Source organism: Spinacia oleracea, chromosome 5, assembly GCF_020520425.1.
Source record: "Spinacia oleracea cultivar Varoflay chromosome 5, BTI_SOV_V1, whole genome shotgun sequence".
NCBI classification, from domain to species: Eukaryota; Viridiplantae; Streptophyta; class Magnoliopsida; order Caryophyllales; family Amaranthaceae; genus Spinacia; species Spinacia oleracea.
The window spans coordinates 23995492-24007559 of NC_079491.1; the positions used below are offsets into that span (position 1 = coordinate 23995492).

At 35.8% G+C, this 12068-nt stretch overlaps 1 protein-coding gene across 1 annotated transcript; it reads right to left on the minus strand.

Moving 5' to 3' along the window:
- Positions 1-8977: 8977 nt before the first annotated feature.
- LOC130462056 (uncharacterized mitochondrial protein AtMg00240-like) lies at positions 8978-10909 on the minus strand. Its single transcript, XM_056830410.1, has 2 exons — positions 9777-10909; positions 8978-9696 (listed from the first exon to the last, which is right to left on the minus strand). The coding sequence occupies exons 1-2, from the start codon at positions 10045-10047 to the stop codon at positions 9581-9583; spliced, it is 387 nt and encodes a 128-aa protein (XP_056686388.1). The 5' UTR covers positions 10048-10909; the 3' UTR covers positions 8978-9580.
- Positions 10910-12068: the final 1159 nt, after the last annotated feature.

A 12068-nucleotide genomic window follows, 5' to 3' on the forward strand; every position in this document is an offset into this window, starting at 1 on the left:
TGCTGAAGTGTTAGCTTGAAAACAAAACAAGGAATCATCAGCAAAAAATAAATGAGAAATAGAGGGAGAATGTTTAGTGATTCTAATGCCCTGCACTCTCTTCTGCTCTTCAAGTTGTAGAATCATCCGTGATAGGATTTCCATGACTAAAATGAAAAGGTATGGAGATATAGGGTCTCCCTGACGTAGTCCACACTTTGGCTTGAACACCTCTGTTGGCTCACCATTGACAAGAATTGAATACGAAACCGTTGAGACACACTGCATGATCCAGTGTCTCCAAACCGCAGGAAATTCCATATGATCTAGAAGCCAGCCAATAAAATGCCAATTCACACGATCGTATGCTTTATTCATATCTATTTTCAATATCGCAAATCTTCGCAAGCCTTTTTTCCTTCGTTTAACATAAGTGAGGACTTCATGGGCAAGCAAACAATTATCTCCCATTAGGCGTGTGGGCACAAAGGCATTCTGAAACGGACTAACCAAATCATTAAGAATTAACTTAAGGCGATTAGTGAGGCACTTAGAAACAATTTTGTAAATAACATTACACAGACTAATCGGCCTGAATTGAGAAGGTTGACATTCCACTTTCGGAATTAAAGCAATGAGAGTATAATTCCACTCCCGTAACAAATATCCCGAACGAAAGAAATACAGAACCGCCTCCACAACATCACTACCCACTATCTCCCAAGCCTTATGGAAAAAAACCGCAGGGACACCATCTAGACCGGGCGCTTTCAGCCCACCCATTTGGAACACTGCATTTTTAATATCAATATCATCGAACTGCTTGCTCAATATCTCCTTCTGTTGTTGGTTGAGCTTCACAAGAAGATTACTAAGATTTTCTGGAATCTCTAAGTGCTCAGTTTCATCATTATTCGTTTTGAATAGCTCTTTGAAATACCCAAGAAGGAGGCTTTTTATAGTATCACTATCAGCTGTCCATTCCCCACTATTATCTTGCAGCATCTTGATTTCATTTCTTGTTTTCCTCATTTTTGCACAGCGGTAGAAAAAAGATGTATTTGAATCCCCCAATCTGGCCCATTTTCCCTTCGCTCGTTGCTTCCAATAAGCCAGCTTGATTAAAGCTTGATCAAATTGTTCTCTCCTAAACCCCAACTCTTTCCCATCATACTCCTCTTCTATTTTCTTCTGCTTCTCCGAACACCTTTTAACCACTTCATCCCATATGACATTGTTTGCTATTTTGAATTCCTTACACCAAATAAACAACTCTCTCTTAATCAAATCTAATCTCCTTGAGCAAGAGTACATGGGTAATCCCGCATGCTGGGATGCCCATTTTTCTTTTATGATCTCCCTCGGTCTAGAAAAATCAAGACACCATTCTTCTATCTTCTTGGTTCGTTTTTGCATCCTATGCCTAGGGGAGGTGTCCAACAAAATTGGGGAATGGTCCGACACTACAATTGGTAGGTTTAAAATACGAGCTTCAGCATGCAATTGAAGCCATTCCGCTGTGGCGTATCCCCTATCCAGTCTCTCATACACACAATCATCACCTTCCCGATTATTGCACCAAGTAAATGGCACCCCCGAAAATGGCAAGTCAATTAAGTTCCAGTAATTTCTCCAGAACATGAAATAGTCTCTACCTGGGACAGTTGCACTTCCCCCTTTCTTTTGACTCAGTAACTCCACCTGGTTAAAATCTCCTAACAATAATACTTTATTTGTGATTTTTGCTAACACACCACCTAGTTCATTCCAAACAGAAAAACGTTCTCCTACATACGGCGATCCATACACCAAAATTAAGTCCCATTCATGCATTCCACCAGTCACTACATCACATATTTTACACGAGATAAAATTCATAGATTTATCCTTGACTATCAGCCTAACATTTGGCTTCCAAAAAACAGCAAGTCCTCCAACATTCGAGGTTGATGCAACAAAATCATACTTAAGATAGTTAATAGAAAGAGCTACTTTACTAATTACTGCACTACATGCCTTGGTCTCCATTAAAAATACTATGTCAGGTGAAAATTGTCGGATGATCCAGTTAAGAAATGGAACTGTAGGGCCATCCGACTGATTAATACCCCTACAGTTCCAAGCCAGTACCTTCATGGTGCTCGTTGAGGTTGATCAGGCTCAACCTCCAAGCCATTGAGTGACGTAGAAGCTGCTAATTCATCTCTCCCATCTTCAGAAGCTACTGATCTTCCTTGCTCGTTGTTGGAGATACGTCTGTTTCCGTCTTCATCATCTCTTATTATCACAAAATTACCACTGAAGCATGCTTTGTAGTAGTCATTTATTATGTCATTAAACTTCGGGATCGGAACAATTGCTGAATCATGAATTTTACACTTCTTTCTCGCCGTACATGGCTCCATAGGTTGACAGGGGAGCTCCTCTCTTCTTCTCTTTGTTGGTGGGCGTCCCATCCTCATACGAATATTGTACGGTTCAGACACTGGTTGCTTCTTCTTCTCTGCATCTTTTGCCCTCCAATCAGCAGGGTTCACCACTCCACCAGGGAAATATAGATTTGCTCTCCTGTTTGGTCTTGGCGTTCCATTTCCCCTGTTCTTTTTTCGTCGCATAGGGCTGCTTGAATCCACCTTTGTGCTGATAGTCTCCTCATCTCCCCTTTGTCCCTCTTTCTGAGTTGTGATCACGTCCAACCCGTTGACAATTGATTTGCAATTAGCTTCCTCTATTGCTTGAATCTGATCTTCCATGATTGTTTGAAATATGCACAAATTCTGGAATTCTTCTCTGGGAATATCCCTACACTGCGAGTGATAGGAGCTCGACGATCCAGATTGAAGAGATTCATGAGAGCCTGGATAACCTAAAGGAGAATTTGGAGAGTCGATGTTATCCAAATCTCGCCATAGTTGTGTCCAAGAACCAGAATGTGTCTCTGGAAAAGTGTCTTCAGATATATATCCATAGTAACCAAATTCTCCATCTGAGTGGGCTTGATCATTCGGGTTTTCTGGAACTGGAGCAAGAGACTCTGAACGTTGACCATCATGATCCATACCCTCAATAGGGCCATTACCTGAGTGACCCGAACTTTCAAATGGCACTTGAATTGGAGAAGCCCAACTGGGGTTGCTATCATTGGGCTCATTCAACACCGTATCATCATGGGCCGCACCAGGAGAGATGGGCTGGTCCAAATCACCAGTCCAATATCTAGGGAAAAAGTCCCCCATTCCAGAATTCGGGGTACTAGAAGACGAAGATGGTTTTTTTAAGCTGCTTGGTGAAGTGTGTTGTGGGGACTGGATATTTAAGCGTGGGTTTGAAGAAGATGAATTGGAAATCTCTTGAGAAGGTATGGGTGGAAAATGAAAAACTGGCCTTTTAATACTTGGCCCAATAGGCTGAATGGAAGCTGAACCAGCATTATGAAACTTACTCGGAGAGCGTGAGGACTTCTTGGCAGCCACTTGTGACCCTTCCACGTGTCCGATGAGAGAGGGAAGATTAAATTTTCCCTTTTTTCGGCTCCCTCTCCTCTTAAATGAATTTCCTGGGCCAACACGTAAAATCCTACGTGGAACTTTCTCGTTATACTCAACAACCCTCCACCTTCTCGCACTACCCCCTTCTCTTTCCGGAGCGGATACTGTAGCCACCCTATTCGCCGTCGGTGTTTGGTGGTGGTTTCCCCTTTCCATATCATATCCACCACGAAATCTATTCGACCGAGCAAATGCAGATTTCATAACCTGTTTTCCTTTGCCCACATAATCTTTATGCTGTTCTAGTCGCAGTTTTCCTCCATCTCCACCATCACAAGAGGAATCCGAAGAAATTGAATCAGTATCTGACATATATCGACGGCGACGACGTCTACTTGGCCCAGGATCATCCCTACCACCATTTCCCCCTGACTCATCATCATTTCCACCACTATCTCCACTAGATTCCCCAAAAAAGTTCAAAACGGGCAGAATTCCAAGTGCAACTCTGGTGGTACGAAATTTATCATAATTTGGCAATCCCCGAATCCGGTTGGAGTACAACGATGCATCTTCTCGGCCATACATAACTCGCAAGTCACTAGCTTCCACAATGACACCATTAATTTCTTTGCTAACCTTGTCCCATGGCGCTACACACTCCAACATTTCATGCCCTATTTTGCCACATCTTTTGCAGAAGAAGAAAACTCCTTCATATCGAAAATCAATCCATATGGATTTGCCAGGCTGATATTCAAAGAAACACCCCGGTAGCAATGGCTTAGAGACTTTCACCCATACAAGAGCTCTCATCCATTTCTTGAACCCTGGCTCCTGCGATCTCTCATCAAAGCACAAAAATGAACCAGCTTTTTCCAGTAGGGCTTTAGCAACTGCAGGCGTATGAAACGTGAGGGGAATGCCTTCCACTTTCACCCACAAAGCTGCTTCCGAAAAGTTGAAAGACTTGAAAGATGCTGCTGGAAACCAGTTTTTTAACACCATCAGCGCTCCTTGATAATTGAGTGTGTGATATCTTCCCATCAAATCAATGTAATCTTCTGCATGTCGCACAATAAAGAAATATAAGCCATCTTGCTTCCAAACTTCAACCATGTCTCTCGTACTCCAAGTGAACACCCATGCTTTAATTGCGTCCTCCTCGAACTCCCTATCATGGATGAATTTCCCCACCACCATCCTTTTGAACTCATCCTCCGATGGGTCCTTACACTCAGGCGGGGGAACCACATAAGGACCCCTTTTTCGAAGAAAGTTTTTAGAAACTTCCACTTCCATATTCCTCAGCTATGAGTAAACTTCCACTTAAGGACTGATATTTGAATATTATTTGAATTGGTTTTATTATTATTTTAGAAAGAAACTACCAATAGTCAACAGAAAAGATGGCTATTAGGTTATCTAGATCCTCATAAGCATCTAGAAGAAAACAAGTACAGATTTTGGAACAACAACACACACGGTTGCACTTATAGGGAGGACCACATGAAACATAACAATCAGCAGAATAAAACAGTAGGAGGAGCAGGAGAAAGGAATAAAGAAAGGAAAAAGGCAGAAAAGGAGAAGCCTAAACAAGCTGGAAGACGAAAAGGGCGTACTTTACTAAGCGCTACTATTTATTATGCATTAATGATTGACAAGGACAGAAAATCTGGAGATGCTTAAATTTGGAGTATAAAACTTAGATTCAGAGAGGAATTTTAGGAAAGAAGGCGAAGAAAAACAGTACCACTTTTAGCTTTGCTGTTGGTTTTTTAGTGAGAGAAAGTCATAGAGAGAGAACCTCTCGTTTTTTGTAAATCGTAGTACCAGTATTTGGTTAATAGTCGGTGAGTGGTGAGTGGTGAGTTGTGAGCACATAGTGTGGTAGGATGGAAGTTGTATGATGAAGGTAATCGAAAATACTAGCATAACGTGAGTTTTATGTGAAAGGTGGATCAGTTAGCTAACTTGAATGGGGCTGTAATGATTAATGAAACCCCAAAGGCCCATTCTGATCGACCACAAAAGCCCACTTGGTTGTTGGTAATAAAACTCCAGTTAATAGAATTCGAGATTGCATCACATCATCTTTTGGAATACCATAAAAGAAGGCCAGTTGCTCACGCGAGCTACGCAATCTATGTCAGACAAACCATAAAAAACGGTCAGTTGCTCACGCGAGCTACGCAAATAATCTGTGTCAAATAAAAAATAAAAAAACACTTTCTAGTTTATATTAAACGTTATACCCTTCGTATTTTTTAAGAGTCATATTATTGACCGACAAGAGTATTAAGAAAAATTAGTTGAATTTGATATAATAATGATGTAAGTGGGATAATTGTCAATAAATAAATATTAAAAAAAACAAGTGAAGTACTCCCTCCGTTTCTTTTTGTTGTATCCGTTTCCATTTTAAGCATTTCATATTGTTGTATCCATTTAGAATCTATTCTATTTTTGGACATACATTTTATCCTAAAATAACCTTACATTTCTATCTAATTACCAAAATACCTAAAGATTCTACCCATATTCCCACCTAATATTCCCCACCCATAATATTTAATTCTTTTCCCTTCCCCATATACACACTCTCTCACCTCCTTTATCACCCATCATTATCACTCCTCTCTCTTATCTTATTTCTTTATTATTTTCTCACTCCTTTATTTATTATAATCTCTTACACCCAATCATTACACTTATACCCATACAAACCAATATTTCAATTTTCTTAAAACCACACCAGATTCCAAATGGATACATCAAAAAGAAATGGAGGGAGTATAAAAGTAATCAAAAATTGAATTATTTATAATTTAAGTGGATCTATGGAAAAGTAAATAAACAATTGAAGAATGAGTGTAAAAGCTACAAAAAAAAAATGAAATTGTGACTTTTAAAAAATACGGCCCGAAATAGTAATGGTGAGTCCTTAAAAATACGGAGGGAGTATGACATATTATACATCACGCAATCACTCATAATAAACCTTAAGTTCTCAATTTGGTCATTTTGGATAATACTTCAAATAAGCCTACATCTATCTATCTATTTTCCTATATACTAAAAGAGACACCAGGAATAACACGTGTCAATTCCTGGTGAGATTTTTTCATGCCAAAAACCCTTTCCTAAAAAACATATTTATTTTATTCTATTTTTATTTTCTCTCCTTTTGTATAAATGCTTATAAATAGAAAAAATTATAGGATTATTAAATATGACATTATTAGACAATTTTGGTAATATTTAGTCAGATAGTCATATCAATAATAAAAAAAACATTCTTACTCAATATTTTGTTCATATTAAGCATATCAAATATTTAATTTGGTCTAATCATCATATTAAATATATAAAATATATAATACTTAATAGAGCGAAAATTGTATATTATATGATAAAATGAGTATGTTCGAGATTTATTAATTACGCAATAGATTTAAGGGATAAATATTTCTGTTAAAAAAATGGTCAATTAATAATTGTTAAATAATCGTGCGTGTACGGGACCTAATCTAATTCTCTTATACGGAGTTGGATATTTAGTGGTTAAATATTACTCCGTATATTAGAGTCTACGAAATATTGAGTATGCGGAGATAATATAAGTTTCAAAGAAGAGAAATTCAAGCCAAAGATATGCAGTTATGCACTTATGCCCCTAACTCAAGCATGGGCCTGTAAGTGCATAAAATTAATTTCAAATAAGGCCAATTCAATAGGCTTGGCTTCAAAACCAATTCCTATACAACGCGCGGATGGTGCAGGGGCCTGCACGTAGATCTACGTGCACCTGCACCAAAACGCAAAAACATTAAAAGAAAACGAAAAAGAACATAACAAACTAAACAGAAAGAACATAATAAAGTAAACGAAAAGAACATTAACTAAAACCTGAAAAGAACACTAATGCTAAAAAACTAAAGAAAATATACAAAAATGAAAATAACATATTCTCTCTCCTGATAAACTATAAAAAGAACAATTATTTTTCAAAAAGAACATCGTGTGAAAAATACAACAGAAAAACAAAAAAAAATATTATCGATAATGTTATTAAATATTAAAAAACATAAATAAGTTAAAAAGAACACAAAATAATTAAAAAAAGAACAACAACTTTTTTACAAAACAGAAGAAAAAAGAACAAAACACATGGAAAAGAACAACATTTTCTTTTTCCTTATCAAACAAAAGAACAGAATGAAAGGGACGAAAAGAACAACAAATCTATGTTCTTTTATTAGTTGTATTTGTTCTTTTCAAACCACTTAGTGTTCTAATTAAAAAGACGAAAACGACGATATTTTGATGCACTTAAAACTAGATCTATATTTTTATTTAAATGTATTTTTGTTCTTATCCCACGCATCAGAACTATGTTCTTTTATTAAGTGTTATTTGTTCTATTCAAACGATTTTATGTTCTAATTAAAAAGACGAAACGAAGATTTTTTGATGCACTTAAAACTAAATCTATATTTTTTAAAAAGTATTTTTTGTTCTTTTACCACAAATCGGACTATGTTCTTTTTTAAGTGTTATTTGTTCTTTTCAAACCATTATATGTTCTTTTTTAACAATCTATGTACGTTGATATAAAAGAACAAACTATGTTGATGACACAGTAAAAGTAAAGTTGTGAAAAGAACATAACAACTTGAAAAAGAACATTAGAGGAAAGAACAAGGAAACATACCTTAATCACTTGATCAACATGTATCAGGAACATCAATATCTTTTAATAAATCTTAAAAAACTGATCTCAATCCTCGGAAAATATCACGCTCTCCAGAGATTCTCTTGCTTCGAAAACTAACCAAATTAAACTAGTGTTTTTTCTTAATTCACTCATTTTCAACAAACAAGAAACATTCAGAAGGAATTTTAGAGAGAGAATAAGGAGAAAATATTTTTTTACTCTATCACTCACCATCTAACTCTTTCTCTTTCAAAAAATCTCTCTTATGTTGAGAGAATATAAATCATCTTCTCTTTCTCTCTCTAAAATGTATTTATAAAATGACTAATGGTTATGACTCATAAGTACAATTATTATATATAGTTGCTGAAAAATAGAAAATGAACAAATAGGAAGTAGAATCAAATAATTGAAGAACAAAGAAGGAGAAAGGAAAAATTGTTAAAGAGTGCATAATGATAACTGTGCACGTGTTTTTATTTTGTTATTTTAACAGAGTATTATAAAAAGAACAAATGAAAAGACTAAAAGAACAAATATAGAGACTAAAAGGAACAAGTCAAGTACTTTGTCCCACAATAACATATGATTCGGAATCATCATTTTCATCATTCTGTTATGAATTATCAAGCACATTATTCTTAATATCTGAAAAAAATAATAGGTTAACATCTCTAACCTTTAAAATACTCACATTTGCAACACTATGCTTATCAATAGTGTTTTGAGTCACAAATTCATGAAATTCACTATTCCTAAGGAAATGTTTTGCATTCCTTCCCTTTGCAAGCTATATCATACTTCTTCAATCAACTAAGGTTCAAACCTTGTAAGCAACAAATTTCCACATTTTTTTTTCACTTTCTCTCTTTTCTGTTTTCTGATTCATAAGTGATAAATATTATATAAGGGAAAAGCTTTCCCCCAATATTATTGATGAACAAGAGTATTTATACACCCACAATTTCCAAGCAGGGCGTACGAAACAACTAGGATAAGAAAATCAAAGAGTTTCCTAAACCCACTAACCTTCCTAATACTTTCTAACTTACGTAACAACTACAACATTAATACTTTTAATACTTTGTAACTTACATAACAGCTAGAACATTATTACTTTCTTAATTAATTAGGTATAACATTTAATTTTCGTAACACCCTCCCTCAAGTTGGAGCATGTGTGGGGATTAAAAATGCCCAACTTGGAAAAAAGAAAATCAAATTGTTGCTTCCCAAGAGCTTTAGTAAACATGTCAGCGAGCTGTGAGGAAGTGGATACATAAGATGGTTCAATTACACCATCTACTATAGCATCACGAACAAAATGACAATCAACCTCAATGTGCTTTGTGCGCTCATGAAAAATCGGATTCTTAGCCATGTGCAAAGCGGACTAACTGTCACAAAATAATGGAATAACTTTAGGATGATGAACTCCTAAACTCAACAACAATCCCTTTAACCATTTTAATTCACATGTAATCGCGGCCATGGAGCGATATTCTGCCTCTGCGGAAGAGCGAGAAACAGTGTGTTGGTTTTTTTTGTCTTCCATGAAATAGGCGAATGACCTAAAAACACAAACCAACCTGTTAAAGAACGACGAGTGATGGGACACACTGCCCAATCTGAGTCGCACCATCCTTGCAAAGTTAAATTACTGTCAGCACGTAATAGGATACCCTGCCCTGGTGTACCCTTCAAGTACCGAACAACTCTCAATGTTGCATCCCAATGGTCAACTCGAGGCTCCTGCATGAATTGTGATAAGATATAGACCGAATAAGCAAGGTCCGGAAGAGTCACAACTAAATAGACCAGGCGGCCTACAAGCCGGCGGTAAGCCTCAGGCTCCTTCATTAACGACCCATCAGCTAGGCCAAGACGATGATTTTGTTCAATGGTAAAGCCGCAAAACCTGCTTCCGAAATAATATCAAGAGTATACTTCCGTTGACACAAAAATAATCCTGAATCACTCCTCGCAACCTCAATGCATACATAACCAAAACGCATAGGCAATTCTGAAGAAACCTTTCAGAATTCACAAACCATAAAACACAAATAGAGAAGAAGATAAGGGGATTGGGAAGGAGAGGGAGAGATGGAAAGGAATGAAATTATAGTTTGGTATATATTCGTTGGAATCCCTGAAAACAGATATATTGAAACTCCTTTGGGAACAAATTAAGGAAGTGTATAATCTCATCTCACTGTGATATGATCTAAAAATTAGGGGGGGGTATAGGGATACCAGTTTAAGTTAGGATAAGAGCTTTTAGTATGCTATTATTTATCCAAAAACAATTATTTCTCAAGCAATTAAAAAGAACCTTTAAAACTTGTCAACCCACACAAGACATAAGAAAGGGAAGATACTTTGAACTTCGATTCTGTGATGGAATTGGCATACCGACACAATGCCTTTTTAACACGTTCTCTAAAAATTCTAAAAAAATATTTAGAATATACAAGATCTGCCCTCTAACCTATTCTCGAACTTATACTTTCAATTTACTTCTAAAATTTAATTTTGTGATATACTTACCAACTGGTGAAGCATGTCTATTGTCAGGTTGATCAAAACGACTTCAAAGATGTGCTCGAAACACTAGGCACGTTCTACTTCCTAATCAAAATTAACCTAGCGACGACTCTTTCTAGGAACATTGTTCTGCAATTGCGCCTCAAGACATTTGTTCATGAAGAAGCAGAAGAGCATTTTGGAACGTCAGTAAACCTTTTCATTTGTTTAGTATACCACGAACTAATTGTTGTGTATAAACTTTCTTTAGTTTTGAGAATTTCTATAAGAATAAGTAGCTATATGCTACATATATGTTCTTTACTAATGCCTTTTGCAAATAGGACTCTTGAAACTCAACTAATAGCTTATTGTTATATTAATTGTTCTATCTATTTGTTTAGTTCGTTTTGCCATTTGATTTCGATATCTTGGGGGATCGCGCGCGCTAGCGCGCGGTCCAACAACTAGTGTATAAAAACAAGAAAAAGAACGCAATCAAAGAAACAAAGGATAAATAAAAAGTAACAAGAAAAATAACACAATAAAATAAAAAGAACAAGTTATGAAACGCAAATAAAATTGAAAATAATAAAAAAGAAGAACACAGTAAAATAAAAGAACAAATTATGAAACGCAAATGGTCTATTTTTCTACTATAATGAAACTGTTCTTTTAATACGAGCATAATGAAACTGTTCTTTTAATACGAACATATGTTCCTTTAATACGTAAAAATGTTCTTTTCTGGGAAAAAAATCGTAATTACATAATCAAAATCTTCAAAATCAACGATTTCAACAAAATCAGCGTGTTATTACATAATTTGATTCATTAAAATCATCAAATTCATCAAAACACGATTATTACACAATCAAAATCATCAACATAGTCAAAATCATCAAAAACACAATTATTACAAAATCAAAATCATCAAAACATACCATTTATTATTACAAAATTGAAAAATTACCTCCCAAAATCAGATTACCAGCTGCAGAATTCAAGTTTGAAGAAGAAAAATCAATTTAATTTGATGTTTAAGCAGAAAAATCAACGAATTTTTGGGGATTTTCATTACTTTCTCTCTCTAAAACCCATTTAAGAAAACCTAGTTCACACTTTCTCTCTCCTCTTCATAGTTTGAATTCAAAATATAAAACCCAGAAGAATATATATCGCAAAAATAACAACGAATCAAATAAAAACGCGATAAACATAGCTGAAAAGAACAGAGCCTTTAATGTTCTTTTGTTTAGGGGAATTGTTCTTTTGTTCAAGGGCATTGTTCTTTTTTCTGGGAATTTAATAAAAACGCGCGTTTTATGTTTAATGTTGGTCGTTTTGATTCCGGTGCA